Below are 16,594 nucleotides of genomic sequence, written 5' to 3' on the forward strand. Positions count from 1 at the left end.
GGATAGCAAAACCGGAATAAGTTTCCATCCAAACTAGACCTGGTTGGTTAAGGTCCCCAAACAGTAAATGCACTGTGCTAGGATCTATAGATTGAGCGATGTCAAGTGCGGAGTCAATATGACTTTGAATAACTTCAACGTTATCGGCAGAATCGGGGGGAATATATACCACACCTACACATATGTCAGTATTATGGCTGCGAATGTTTACCCAAAGCTGTTCAAGAGCATGATTCAGAACAGATTTACGTTTGGACGAAAGCCGGTTGGAGACAGCAATAAGCACACCACCGCCGCGTTTTTTTCCAGCATTTACTGGATCCCTATCGTTACGGTACACCGTGTACATCGAGCCAAATAATTGAAGTGAATTAATTTCAGCCACGTTTCAGTTAACACAATTACATCATATTCCACATCAGAAGCTGCAGTAATCAAATCGTCAATCTTCGTACGTAGCCCTCTAACATTCTGATAATACAATAAGATGTTTGATAAAACTGGCTGAGAGCGCGAACGAGACCGATTTGTGCTGGAATCAGGAAGGTAGTGAATGCTTGAACTGTACAAGGTACTATTGTACTTGCCGGCAGTGGCTGATTGGAAGACCTCATCTCCGCTCTCGCACTCAGGGCCGGGATGGCTGTCGAACGCTGGCTGCAGTGGCACGACTGAGGCGGGGGGGTCAAAGGCTTCCATTATACCAACTTCGGTGCGTCCCAGCGGCCGGTGGATTGATGACACCAAACTGGAACTAGAACACGATTCAGCGCTTGAAATACTGGAAACGAAGGGATACTTGCCCAGGCTAGTAGTTTGGAAGCCCCCTTCTCCGCACCTGCTCTCAGGACCGGGACGGCTGTCGATCGCAGGCTGCAGTGGCACGACTGAGGCAGGAGAGTCAGAGGCTTCCATAGTATAATTTACGGTGCGTCCCAGTGTGCTGCATTCAGTCAATGCTGAGATATTCCTGGTGTGGGCGTTAGAGACGGACTCGCCAAAGGTTTCCAAAATTTTTGGGTCGATTTTTCCTCAAATTGGCGAAAATATATTCCTTGCGGCCAAGTTGAAGGATCCAAAGCAATAGATTGCAATGCAGGGTCAAGGCCAACTTTGAAAGACACAAAGGTCATGTTGCATGTCATGGTCATGTAATCGTTGTACTACGTTTCCAGATGGTCACATTCCGCATGTTCATCCTGTAGGAATTGAATCAAATCTCTGAACGCAATATTTTTTTACTTCTTGCCGCCTGTTTTAAGCTTACGTTTCTTAATCCCCAATGAAATATATTTTCAAGCTCCTTCTTTCTTCGTGTTGATCTCGTTGCATCTCTTCGATACATTCGTAGATTTGCAGTGCTCAGTGCATCAGCATAGTTTGTAAATGTCTCCGACTGTCTTTGTTCTAATGTCTCTATTTTCTATAAAACGGTTAATCTTATGCTGAATTGCCGTCTTAGACTTCGAAATATTTCGTGTTTGCTCTTATTATGTTTATAAATGATGCTGCCTTCCCTTTCAATTTCATCAACAATACGTTTAGTAGTGGTTTTTTATCCTCACCCAATGGTATTTCGTCTGCAAAATTGTTTATTTGTACCAGAAATGGTTCGAGTTCATCCACTGAACCATGGAACTTTGGAATGCATTGTATTGCCGCTTGCATCGGAAACCGCTATCTTTCGGCGTTTTCGTTTCTATTTTTTCTCATATTTAGTGTGTTTGAGCTGTTACCGGAGCGCGTGATCAAAATTTAATTGGAGTGTGGGCGATTTTAATTGCTCGGCCTCGATAATAGTGGACTCGTCTAATATTCTAATTGACGCTATTTCTATTCCAATTGACGCTTCGTTTTAACGATTCCAAACTGATCTGTTAATGTATTCCAATCGTCTACGCTGACGCGCGCTTCGTAACCACCAATTAGTCTTTCTAATTTCTTGAATGCGTCTAGAAAGGTCTCTCTTTTTGCAATTATCCCAGCTAATGATCTGAGTCTAGTTTTATTTTTATAGGGATTCTCGTATTCTTTTGAAATATATTCGCCGATTCCAATAATTCTACCCGTCTGATCCATTTAGGATAATTTCAAAATTACTTGCTCCGATATTTCCCATATGTGATAATTGGTTGTAAAATATAAACCAAAAATCATTACTGAAGCATAAACGGTGGTCACACACGCGGCACTTATATGATATGTCTGTTTTTATTTCATTTCATTCGCGCGCCCGTCAAGTGCAATAGCTACCCAACAATATTATTGTTGATATGTACGTGGTTGCATCTGCGTTTGCGCGTTTTGTCAATTTATCGATTATGTTCTTACAGACAAAACAGAATGAAAACTAGTTACCCGAGTGTACCCGAGTGTACCCGAGTCCTAAACTTTATTCACTGTATCGTGATAGTCTGTAGTTTATTCAACTGAACTCTGTCACCGTTTGATAATACTTTACCGCTGTTATTTTAACTGTCTGCTCGCCGCGTGCATAGTTCATTAATAAATGCTAACTTTTTCACTCTAAGTATGAAAAATGTAAACTCACCTGAATATAATTTCCTTCATTTTCAATACACTCACGGTAAAACACAAAAACATAATACCTCCTCTCGAATAGCGTTCCGTATTTAAAAAATGTTCTTTTTCCGCTGTCACCAAAATGCAAGACCTAACCTGAGCGGCGAGAGGGGTATTTCTAATAACTTCGCGAAACGTCATCTATATAATCAATGAAGCGCACTTATATATACTTCTTTCTTTGTTTGAATTTACACTATAATACAACAACTTCCCTGGAGCATATAAACTCTGTGCCTTATCTAACATCTATCCGAAAATATGTAAATCACTCTACAACTTTGCTTTGAGTCTTAAACTCTGCTTTACCATGGATGTTGGTGTCCAAGTTTGATTACGGTGTTACCTGGTCGCCCATGGATCATCACTCTCAACAGTTGAATTGAGGAGTTTTGATAAATTCAAAAGGGCCCTTTATATACTCAAAATGTTGCTGCCTAACCAGTGTATTTCAGTTTATATACGAGTAAAAATTTCTGAAGTGCCCCCCCCCCCCCCCCCCCCCATTTTTCACGAGGTAACCGATTTTACAATAAGTGTTATTGTTTTGTAGTATTAGTATCTACGAACATGCTTGTGAAATACTTCGTCGATATTCAAATTCTCTATACTATTTTTAGTTACATTAACATTCAATAAATTTCCTGACGTACATTTAATAGAGAAAGCTGTTTTAATCTACCTAGTGCTGTAATGATGTTTTTTTCATATTATTCATTTTCTCTTATATATTACAGCAAAAATTCATCGAAATACTACAATTTATAGAAGTGGAGATGAGAAAGGCAAAAAATTATTTTCTATGCCTTCTTGTCCAAACCTGTCGCAGCTCGTTTCAATCACACCGACGACATCGCACCCTACCGAACCCTGCCGCACCATACCGATTCGCTCGCGCGGTGCACTTTGCGTACAGCACGCGTATACAAAAAATCAAATATTTCAAAAACCCTATTTGAGCACAAAAATTTTTTTGTTGATTATGATAACAAATAAAATATGCAACATTTAAGCATTTAACAGAAACACAAATTGCGTAAAGAAGGTACTTTAATATCGATTTCTTTGGAAAATTTAAGTAGAAATTTTAGTAAAATTGAACATTTTTAAACAATTTTCTCGTCATTCTATGACAAGAATAGTTGTTTATCTATTTGCAAAGTTTCGTTTAATTTGAAAGAGAACTTGAGTTTCAGGAAACATTACAATGAAAAGGTATATAAATGTTAATGTAACTAAAAATAGAATAGAAAATTTGAATATCGACGAAGTATTTCACGAACATGTTCGTAGATAAAAATACTACAAAACAATAACACTTATTGTAAAATCGGTTACCTCGTGAAAATGGGGGGGCCACTTCAGAAATTTTTACTCATACGTATATATGGAACTCACTGCTAACTCTTAAATGCGAAATGTTCTTTTCTGGCGTTTTACGTAGAGGTGTTCTAAATTACCCATACTGGGCACTCTTGGGTTAACTAATTTCCACATATAATCGATATACATGTTTTCATTGCTATGGATATACGCGATCGTGTCGCTTGTGTACATCATGAATTTACTTCTTTGAACAAGCTTTCCTCGCTCAGTGGTACTGTTTTTACTAACTGATGCAATATCTTGAAATAGGCTGCCGTGAACAACGTAAAAACTTTACTTATATACTATCTGTACTAGCTAAGGTATATCGAATTATGTTTTTAGAAGATCTTTTGATATGATTTCGGTCTGATCTTGATCTATGGTAAAATTAGGGCTGTTGTAAGTGTCTGTAGGGTCGTAGCATTAGTCACTGGCACTGTTGAAACAGAATTTTCACAAATTATATGTAATACCAAGACTTTACTTTGCAGTAAAATAAATCGATGGGACAAACCCAAATATGGTTGTTTGTACAATATTTTTGGTTATTCTTGAATTTGACCATTTCACAAGTCTCTTTTCAACATTATTTCAAGCGTCTTTTTGTTTCATAACTAATTAATACACTAATTTGTATCTTGCAACATCTCATTTTACAGGTATTTGGCAAGATTGCAATGGATGACGAAACTTCAATTCATCGAAACAATAATTTTCAAACATTCCCACAAGCTGTGCTTGTTCTGTTTCGTTCAGCAACTGGAGAAGCTTGGCAGGATATTATGTTGGCTTGTTCGTCCCGACCAGGTGAAGTTAACTGCGACCCACTATCAGACGACGCTGGTTCACTCGAAGGGTGTGGCTCTAGCATTGCATTTCCGTATTTTATTTCTTTCTACGTTTTGTGTTCATTTCTTATCATAAATTTATTTGTTGCTGTCATCATGGATAATTTTGATTACCTTACACGTGATTGGTCAATTTTGGGTCCGCATCATTTAGATGAATTTGTAAGATTGTGGAGTGAATATGACCCTGACGCAAAGGGAAGAATAAAACATTTAGATGTCGTTACGCTACTCAGGAAGATTTCTCCGCCGTTAGGCTTTGGTAAGTTATGCCCTCATCGTGTCGCATGTAAAAGATTGGTTTCGATGAATATGCCACTTAATAGTGATGGAACGGTCCTTTTCAATGCAACCTTATTTGCTGTTGTAAGAACATCACTCAAAATCAAGACAGAAGGAAATATTGATGATGCCAATGCAGAACTCAGATCAACTATAAAGCAAATATGGAAACGGACAGCTTCCAAGCTTTTGGATCAGGTTGTTCCTCCTCCTGGTGTCGACGATGAAGTAACAGTGGGCAAATTTTACGCTACTTTCCTTATACAAGACTATTTCAGACGATTCAAGAAACGGAAAGAAAATGTAGACAATAGGCATGTAGACTTTGATACCCGGCGCACTACAACATTGCAAGCAGGGTTGAGAACATTACATGAAGCTGGCCCGGAACTTAAGCGTGCAATTTCTGGTAATCTAGAGGATATAGATGATGATAATCCAGAACCAATCCACAGGGTAAGTATCGAACCTTCTCCATGAATATTCCTATATGTGTTCAAAATATCCTTCCCATAAGTAACGTGTATGAAAACATGTGGGTGGGTAGCGTCAGTGGCATAAATGGATTGACGTGAATGCAAAATACATTGTCTATAACTATATCTATCTGAGTTATCAATATGATTAGTTTCATGATTGTCATATGTAATATGTTATTTTCAAGTGAATTTGAATAACTTAAACACCTTAAAAAATACCATCCAGTTCCCAGCGAGTTTCATTGTCGATGTACAATCGGGTCATGCATTCAAATATTTATATTTTAGTTTTGCCTTTCTCTATAGAAAGGTATTAGAATTGCTGGAAAAACCGACTTTCGAAAGGAGCATCAGAGACCCATAGTGTTATATACCATTCGACTCAGTTCGACGAGATCGGAAAATGTCTGTGTGTGTATGTGTATATGTGTGTGTGCACTTTTCGAAGATATTTATACGCGCTCAATTTTCTCAGAGATGGCTGAACCGATTTTAACACACTTATGCTCGTTTGAAAGCTACTGTTGGGCCATTGATCAAGTCCAAAGATCAAACGGCTGTAACTTTTTGATCCGGAGATATGATGGTATAAGTGACGTAACCGCAAAACACGTTGATTTTTACCGCTCTTATACATATAAGGGTGCTAATATTTTGGGATCACCTCTAATTTCGTAAAGCGCTAGTGCTCAAAAGTTCAAGCACATCGAAAAATGTCCTCATGCAAAATTTGAGCTAAATCGGACATGCGTAAGGGGTGCTGCTGAGGCGGTTAAGGTTTGAAAATTTTCGATCTTGAAAAAGCACCATGAAATTTCCAAAATCGAAAATTTTTTTTTGATGCCAAAAATCTTAAAATTGCATGAAACCTCGAGATTTAGTGTTATCTCAAAAAAAAATTTCGTCCCAGAAAGCCGTTATCTTCGAAAAAATTTTTTTCGAGATGACACTAAATCTCGACATTTCATGCAATTCTAAGACTTTTTGCATCAAAATTTTTTTTTCGATTTCGAAAATTTCATGTACCCCCTATGGTGATTTTTCAAGATATATGAAAATTCCACTAAGTGGACTAAGAAGGGTTTTTGCCTTTTTCTATAGAAAGGTTTTAGAATTGCTGGAAAAACCGACTTTCGAACGGAGCATCGGAGACCCATTATATACCATTCGACTCAGTTCGTCGAGATCGGAAAATATCTGTTTGTGTGTGTTTTTTTATAGAAGGTGAAATCTCCGGATCATCAAGCTACCTGCACAAAGTGAACTTGGTATGTAGGAGTCGAACCCGAACTAAAACACCCCCTTAGCTTTGTACCCCTTGTTCTGTCGGGACTACCATAAGGTATTACTTCGACAGGGGGGCTGTGCTGAAGCACCTCTTCTCAATCGCTCGTTACTGATGCATCTATCCTCCTGTCATGTGCGCTGTAGCGTTGACACTATCTGAATTATTGCATTGTTGACTGCGATCCAGATGTTCTCGTCGCAGCACATTCTCTGGACAACATTATCTGGGTTTGTGTCGTACCCACTGATAGCAAGCATCCCGTTTCGAACCTCGGTGAATCTAGGACAGACGAAAATAACCTGCTTCGGTGTTTCATCAGATACTTTCGGAAGCATCCGTGCCCTGATAGAAATTGAGTCAGATGGAAGTTGACTTCTCCGTGCTTTCTTTCAATCCACGTGGTCACGTTCGGAATCAACCGATATGTCCACCTACCAGACGCAGCTGTATCCCATTCTCTTTGCCACCTTCTTAGAGACTCATTCCTCGAGGTTTTGCGGATCCCTACGAATATAAGACTCGTAATCCTCCTCCAATAGGATTCTGATAGGGAACATTCCAGCAATTACTCCCACCGCTTCCAACGATATGGTCCGATATGCACTCGCGACTCTTATGGTCATTAGCGTGTACGTGTTGTTCAAAAGTGCCTGATTTCGTTTTGTTTTCATTCCGGGGACCCAGACAGGGCTCCTATATCTGAGAACTGATGTAGCAACACTTGCTAGCAGTCTCTTCTTGCTGCTGCTTATCGTCGAGTTGTTTGGCATGATCCTGGTTAGAGCTGAGACCTTCTTTGCTGCCTTTCCACATGCATAATCGATGTGGCTGTTAAAGTCGAGCCGATCATCGATTATCACGCCCAAGTGTCTCATTTCGCGTTTTGAAGAGATGATGCACTTCCCAACTGGTATTTCGTGCTGTGTGTGTGTATGTATGTGTGTGTATGTATGTGTGTATGTATGTGTGCACTTTTAGAAGATATTTATTCGCGCTCAATTTTCTCAGAGATGGCTAAACCGATTTTAACAAACTTATGCTCGTTTGAAAGCTACTGTTGGGCCATTGATCAAATTCTAAGATCAAACGGCTGTGCCTTTTGGATCCGGATACATAATTGTATAAGTTACGTAACTGACAAAACGCGTTGTATTTATACGCGCTCGATTTTCTCAGAGATGACTGAACCGATTTTAATAAACTTATACTCGTTTGAAAGCTACTGTTAAGCCATTGATCAGGTTCAAGCATCAAACCGCTGTGACTTTTCGTTCCGGAGATATGATTGCATAAGTGACGAAACCGACAAAACACGTTGTATTTATACGCGCTCAATTTTCTCAGAGATGGCTGAACCGATTTCAACAAACTTAGGCTCGTTTGAAAGCTACTGTCGGGCTATTAATAAAGTTCAAAGATCAAATGGCTGTGACTTTTGGTTCCAAAGATATGATGGTATAAGTGACGTAACCGACAAAACACGTTGATTTTTACCGCTCTTATGCATATAAGGGTGCCAATATTTTGGGATCACCTCTAATTTCGTAAAGCGCTAGTGCTTAAAAGTTTAAGCACATCGAAAAATGTCCACTTATAGTCAAACGAAAGGTCTTTCGGTCCCATATAAAATTCCCTAATTTCATCTGGATCCGACTTCCGGTCCCGGAGTTATAGGGTAAAGTGTGTTCAATATTGTACACCGTCACCTAAACCGGCGAAACAATAAACTGTTACAGTTAAGTTAGTAACAGGTTAAGGTTAAGTTAGTAACAGGTTACAGTTAAGTTAGTAACAGGTACATCAGTTAAAACGGTACTGATTATTATTTTGAGTACGCCGGCCGGACGGAGGTAGAGAACGCATATGTCAGTTTTTGGGGTGAACACGCGTGCGGTAGAAATAAAACAGTGCTTTGATTGCGTAGCTCATCCTTAAGAAAACGAAGTGGGTTCACTATTATATGCACTTCCGGCACCGGAACCCGAGAACCGGTATAATCAAATCCGGATCGTACGGCCACCAACTAACATGACATACAAACTCTACTAGTACGCACTCTAAATTACGATTTAAATGTTTGTTGCATCCGTAAATATACAGTAGTTTTTGGTAGGACCATAAGACCTTTCAATTGACCCTAAGATTGGCAATAACGGTTTAGAGTCCAGTTTATAACATTTTGTACGGTTTTTGTTCCGCCAGTTTAAGTGACGGTGTACAATATTGAACACACTTTACCCTATAACTCCGGAACCGAAGTCGGATCCGGATGAAATTCAGGAATTCCGCATGAGACCGGAAGATCTTTCATTTGGATCTAAATTTGTGAAAATCGGTCAAACCATCGCTGAGAAAAGTGAGATAGATCCATTTTGGTATATATGACCACTATTACCGGTACTTCCGAAACCGGATACCGGGAACCAGGATAGCCGGAATCGGTTTGTTTAGTTGCCTACTGATAATGACTATCGATTTGTGTAGTTTTGAGAGCAGTTTAGAAAGTTTTTTACGTTTTTTGTTTCGCCGGTTTAAAAGACGGTGTACAATACTGATCACACTTTACCCTATAACTCCGGAACCAGATGAAAATCCGGATGAAATTCAGGAATTCCGTATTAGACCGGAAGACCTTTCATTTGAATCTAAGTTTATGGAAATCGGTCAAACCATCGCTGAGAAAAGTGAGGGAGATCTATTTTGGTATATATGACCACTATTTCCGAGTGAAATTTAGGAATTCCTTATGGGACCACGAGACCTTTCATTTGAATCTAAGTTTGTCAAAATCGGTTCAGCCATCTCCGAGAAAACCTAGTGAGATTATTTGACACATACACACACACATACATACACACACATAGTCATAATTTTATTGTTATAGGATAGGAAGCATAGAAAGTGTCATTACCAAGGAGGGATCATGAAAAAAAATCATATAACTTGACGAAAATCGATGTTTTTGAAGACCTTAGAAACCTTAGATACCTCGCATGCCTTAGATATGATTATATGGGGTATGGATGTAGCAAGTGTCTTTAAAAAGGGGGGTGTAATGTTTGCCACGGAATAACTCCGAAACTACTGTACGGACTGCTATCACACTTGGCACAGATATTTTTTGCTCTTCAGATATAGTATTTCAATGGGAGAGAGAACGTAGCAAGTGTCCTCAACAGCGGTCATTAAGAAATTTATTTAATTTGACGAGAATCGATGCTTTTTGAAGACCATAGATATTTTTGTGCAACTTAGATATGATTATAAGGGTATTCGTGTGAGGTGGACGGAGTTTGCGCTCTAAAAAGGAGGATGTAATGTTTGTGACGGCAAAACTCTGTAACTACTGAACGGATTACTATCAAATTTGGCACAGATTGTTCTTGCTCTTTAGAGATGATCATTAGGATATTTTCAGGGGAGAGATTGTGCAGCAAGCGTCCTTAACAATAAAGGAGGGGGTCAATGACAAAATTTATATATATTGAAGAGAATCGACATTTAGACATTTAGGGTTTTTGAACATAAATTTTCATCTCAATTTTTTTGTAAAATAAATTTCAAAGATATAAGGGAAAATAATCTTTGTCTGCCTATGAACGCGAGTGTATTTATGTCTCAGCATAACTACGAAACCACTAAACGAATCGCCACCAAGTTTGGCACATGTACCAAATATGGGATTCGATATTTTTTGAAAAGCACAGATACTTTCTACACTACTCAGGGTAATCATGGAGGAGATCTGTAGTAAAATTACTGACAAAAAAAAGTTAAATCAAAATAGACTATGAGGTTATTTTGAGGGTGCGGGAGTGTAACAAGTGCCCCGAACATAGAAAGTATAAGGAGAAATTGATCTGGTTTTACGAAAAACCGTTACTTCTTTACGAGTATAGCATATTTCTACCAACTAAGTGAGGTTCACAAAAATATTCACAAGAGGGAGGGGAAATAAGTATTCTCAACATTGGTTTGAATTGACGAAATCATACAATCAATGTGTATTTTTTATGTAAATTGAGAAAACTTTCGACTCAAGGTGATGGATACAAATTTACAACAACATTTGTATTAACTAAATCGTTATTCTATAGGTTTCCCTCACCGATGAACGACCAAAATGGTTAAAGCCGGGGTAAAATAAATTATATAAGAAAGTTATTCTACAGTGCGAATGTAGTTATAATGTTAAACAGCCTTTCGTTATAAAATAATCATTATGAGATGGAAAACTTTGATCAATTGCGTGGAAATAATGATGTCATAAAAAACTTTAAAAAGAGGAGGGAGTAGCAACGGAAGTACGTAACAAGGACATATACATATGAAACTCGGAGATTACTAAGAAGGTGTTTATAGAAATAAAGATGTTTTAAATGTTTCTAACAAAAGGGTTCAAATATTAAACTGACCCAATTTGTCGAGAATACCATGAACATTGTGATTATTGTGATATCTGAGATGGGACACTGATCATTCGCAATCTGAACATGAACGGAGTATTGTTCAATCGGGTTGTCGTCTAAGTTGTGTTTCATTGCAATCAGACTATCAATGAGGAGGAAAATTTCTAGAATTTTTTCTGCCTTGCCTTCACGAAACATTTCCGAGCAACGCTGAGTAAATCACCTAGTTAAAAATAAAAGCGAAATACTATTAATACAAATGTTCCATGTTGCTCAAATATCAAAAATTCAACGAACGCCAATGATCATCGTTCGCTTCCCAACGCCTTTGTTCGATAATCGCTCTGATATTCGGACTTGTCCGTATATTCGGGTTCGAACGAAGCCGACGCTGCTTCGTTGCTCGCACGAAGATCTATTCCTTACAGTTGTTATTCGCGTTTTTGAACATAAATTTTCATCTCAATTTTTTTGTAAAATAAATTTCAAAGATATAAGGGAAAATAATCTTTGTCTGCCTATGAACGCGAGTGTATTTATGTCTCAGCATAACTACGAAACCACTAAACGAATCGCCACCAAGTTTGGCACATGTACCAAATATGGGATTCGATATTTTTTGAAAAGCACAGATACTTTCTACACTACTCAGGGTAATCATGGAGGAGATCTGTAGTAAAATTACTGACAAAAAAAAGTTAAATCAAAATAGACTATAAGGTTATTTTGAGGGTGCGGGAGTGTAACAAGTGCCCCGAACATAGAAAGTATAAGGAGAAATTGATCTGGTTTTACGAAAAATCGTTACTTCTTTACGAGTATAGCATATTTCTACCAACTAAGTGAGGTTCACAAAAATATTCACAAGAGGGAGGGGAAATAAGTATTCTCAACATTGGTTTGAATTGACGAAATCATACAATCAATGTGTATTTTTTATGTAAATTGAGAAAACTTTCGACTCAAGGTGATGGATACAAATTTACAACAACATTTGTATTAACTAAATCGTTATTCTATAGGTTTCCCTCACCGATGAACGACCAAAATGGTTAAAGCCGGGGTAAAATAAATTATATAAGAAAGTTATTCTACAGTGCGAATGTAGTTATAATGTTAAACAGCCTTTCGTTATAAAATAATCATTATGAGATGGAAAACTTTGATCAATTGCGTGGAAATAATGATGTCATAAAAAACTTTAAAAAGAGGAGGGAGTAGCAACGGAAGTACGTAACAAGGACATATACATATGAAACTCGGAGATTACTAAGAAGGTGTTTATAGAAATAAAGATGTTTTAAATGTTTCTAACAAAAGGGTTCAAATATTAAACTGACCCAATTTGTCGAGAATACCATGAACATTGTGATTATTGTGATATCTGAGATGGGACACTGATCATTCGCAATCTGAACATGAACGGAGTATTGTTCAATCGGGTTGTCGTCTAAGTTGTGTTTCATTGCAATCAGACTATCAATGAGGAGGAAAATTTCTAGAATTTTTTCTGCCTTGCCTTCACGAAACATTTCCGAGCAACGCTGAGTAAATCACCTAGTTAAAAATAAAAGCGAAATACTATTAATACAAATGTTCCATGTTGCTCAAATATCAAAAATTCAACGAACGCCAATGATCATCGTTCGCTTCTCAACGCCTTTGTTCGATAATCGCTCTGATATTCGGACTTGTCCGTATATTCGGGTTCGAACGAAGCCGACGCTGCTTCGTTGCTCGCACGAAGATCTATTCCTTACAGTTGTTATTCGCATTGAACATACCCCCGAATGTCTTAACGCGAATGTGGAACCAATATTCATACAGCGATCATCGTCAAAACCTAATTCGCGATGATCGTTCGTGCTGTCTTTGAAACAAGCAAATTAAGACGTTTCTCACTGCATCAGTACCATAGTCTTATGTGTATGAGATAAACCACATCTCAGCACTCTCCCATTGCTGCTACCTCACGAGATATGATGAATTTATTAGATGAAGAACGATCATCGCAGTAACGAATCAACGAATGACAAACGAATGTATAAAACGAACATGCACGATATATACCAGCAGCGAAGAATGTTTTGTATATACGAATATATATCTCTATATATATATATATATATATATATATATATATATATATATATATATATATATATATATATATATATATATATATATATATATATATATATATATATATATATATATATATATATATATATATATATATATATATAGTCGAGTCGAGATAGTTTATATATGATTCTCATATACCAGTACCTCACACACATTGATATACAAGTGTAATGTGTTATTCCTCTCTCAGAAAGTATAATCTCCACCTACAGGCTCGACACTAACATCCGCCCGATTCTCTCGATCCCCGTCCCTGTCCACCATCTTCATTGGAACAAACAAGATTTTATTTTTGTCACTAACTTTTTCGTTCCCCCTTCCCTGTCTCTCGATGGCAACTAATTAGATCTCTGTCGTTTTCAAACATTTTATTCCCACATCCCTTTTTTTACCGCGTTTTCCACAATATTTACTTCTATTTTATTCTCTTCGGCAATATCATCATCACCGCCCACGGAAGACCGCTCCAGTCGAAAACCAGCATGCGGGCCACCCGCCGGGCCTTCGTAGCCTGGGGGTGTTTCCCGCGGACCCACACGGACCAACGCCATCTGGAAGACTCATGCAACACTCAATTCATCGACCACTGCCGATCGCCATTACGATTTACGAGAACCCGAGACGACATAGTCTAATGATACTATTTTAGTTTTAAGTTAGTCGTTAACACTCCAAATACCAAGCCTCAAAAAAAGTTGGAACGGTAACTTTGAGCTGTTATAGCTCAGCTGTTTTTCAACGAATCTCAATAAATTTTACACCCTCGAATTTTGTGAAGTTCGTAGATTGATTCCAAAACTTTGTAGCTGACGATTGGCAAAGGAAAACCAATGAAAATCTGATTTTTCCCGTTCCAAGTTTTTTTTCACGCGCCCAATATGCCCTATCTGCTTTCCTATTTTCTTTCCTTTGGCATAAACGTCGCATAGAAAATATTGAATACTTCAACTTTACCGAGTCATAACTTTGTTGTTAGTCAACCGATCTTCAAAATTTGTTCACCATTGGAAAGGTACTACTTCCACAAATACAATGCACTGAAAAAAACTAAAAATAGGGTTGTCTACCCAAAGTTATAATGAAAACTGTAGATAGATGACCTAAGAAAAGATGAGACTTTTTACAATGATCGTAAATATCTCGAAATTCAAAGCGATGACCTATATATTTTTATACACCATTCGATTGCTAGCTACAATTTTCGCTCAACTATTACTTTCCTGCACAATCAAAAGCAAACATTAAACAATCGATGAATTTATAAATATATATGAATTTTTCAATTTTTTTCACATGTTTCTATATAACTCAAAAATTAAAGCGATGACATGTACATTTTTTTGATTCAGAATATTGGAATCATTACCAGAAATAATGTATTGATGATCAAAATTATATATCCGTTCAAAGAATCTCAAGAAATTTGGTACAAATACAGAGAATTTCTATTATTGGGAAAATTTTGCCAAAAAAAACAATTCAAAACTTTGAAATTTTATGACATATATTTTTTTATTATTTTAGCTGGAAACTTATTATGAACAAAATTTACAAAAAAAAACTGAAACTTGGATTTCATTGAAAATCTTAAAAATTTTGGTAAATATACCTAAACTCTAAAAATAATAATGTTTTTGTATTGGACAAAAGATCTAAACAATTTTTATGCACAACCCAAACGGAATTGTTAACTACTAAAATTAGGTTTTTTTGTTTTAGGTTTTCCGTAAAATCTCAGAAAATCGGTAGAAGATCGGAAATTTCAAAATTTCTGATATATATTGCGTTCCAACGTTTCTGCAAATCAAAGTGAAAATATTGGAATCCGTTTTGATTTCATCTGTTTCAAAGAGACGTAGAATTTGTTTCTATTAATAAAAAAAAATTTGTGACAACACGAAAATTTTAAATTATTTCAATGGCTTCGTACAAAAAGAAATAGAACGTAAATTTATACGAATTCCATATACTAACCCATGGCCAAAGAAACCAACTAAAATTTAAAAAAAAATATTGCTTGATTTTTGTTTTACTAGCAATTATGAACAAAAAAATATATCTTACATTTTCCGCTATCTTGAACGACATCAATTATAATCGATAGAATATTAGATATTAAATATAACAAACTTAGAATTATTTCGGAATGTATAGAATTCGAAAATTATTTGAATTTTCTATTAGTAAACAATTTAGAAAAAGTAGAATTCTGAATTTAGCACAAAAATCATACGAAATTAAGTAAAACTTGTTTTTATCCACCTAGTTGTGTAATGATGCCTTTCTCATATCTCTCTTATTCTCATATAAAAATGTATTCTTCAAACAGTTTTGTTTGATTTTTGAAAAACATGAAAGCTAGTGCATGAACTAGTGTAACCTACAAATTGAAACAGTTCTCAAATCGGTTAGGCCATCTTTCTCAGTGAAGTGAGTTCCACTATTTCAGGTACTTGTGAAAGTTGTCTTCGTCTCGAAAAACAACTTCTTCGTTTGAATGCTTTTTACTGAATGAAACCCTGCACCTATGTTATCAGAACTAATTGGCTCAAGTGGCATGTTCCCCTAGTTATTTGGAGATTCGTGCCTTGCGTAGCTTCTCATCAACTTCCTGATGGGAAGGGAAGGATAAAAGGAACATGGAAGGGAATTGAGAATTGGGTGAGGTGGGAAAACAGCACAAAACATAAAGAAATAAGTCGTCCTGCATCCCCGAAAGGATGCTGAACGATCTGCAGGTGCCAAAATGCACGGTTGATAGAACCTCCAACCACCGAGAGGCGTTAGAGATTTTACAAAAGCGACACCATTCTGCATTCCCCGAAGAATGCAGAACGATTTCTTCCTGAATATGCACTTGAATTAATTTGACACTTTAGAAGATGAAAATACCTTATATAGCTAATAAATGACTGATACGAATATTTTTCAATGAAAAAATCCAATGTATGAACATAATTTAAAAAAATTTGAATAAATATCTCCTCCGCCTTTTTTTATAAACATGCTCGAAAATATTTTTTGTCAAATACAAGAAACGAATTTTTTTCGTTTTCCTCAATGTTAGATATAGCAGTTTAAAAATAACCTGTTTTTCAACTAGTTTTGCTCATAACTTCGGTTCAGAAAACGCTACCTGAATACGCCAGTCATTAAAAAATTGGTTTTAACAAACTCTAAAAGATATTCAAA

The 16,594-nt window shown here is 36.9% G+C and overlaps 1 protein-coding gene across 7 annotated transcripts in view; it reads left to right on the forward strand.

Moving 5' to 3' along the window:
* LOC131438683 (muscle calcium channel subunit alpha-1) overlaps window positions 1-16,594 on the forward strand; it is a 1,458,253-nt gene that overhangs the window by 1,082,536 nt on the left and 359,123 nt on the right. For all 7 annotated transcript variants that reach the window (XR_009230968.1, XM_058608861.1, XM_058608862.1 and 4 more), the window contains one exon: window positions 4,611-5,537. Coding sequence is in view for 6 of the 7 variants with exons in the window: in XM_058608861.1 (XP_058464844.1) it covers window positions 4,611-5,537 (927 nt within the window). In the remaining variant the exon portion in view is untranslated. The remainder of the gene's footprint in view (window positions 1-4,610; window positions 5,538-16,594) is intronic.

The sequence above is a fragment of the Malaya genurostris genome, chromosome 3 (assembly GCF_030247185.1).
Source record: "Malaya genurostris strain Urasoe2022 chromosome 3, Malgen_1.1, whole genome shotgun sequence".
In the NCBI taxonomy this organism is placed as follows: domain Eukaryota; kingdom Metazoa; phylum Arthropoda; class Insecta; order Diptera; family Culicidae; genus Malaya; species Malaya genurostris.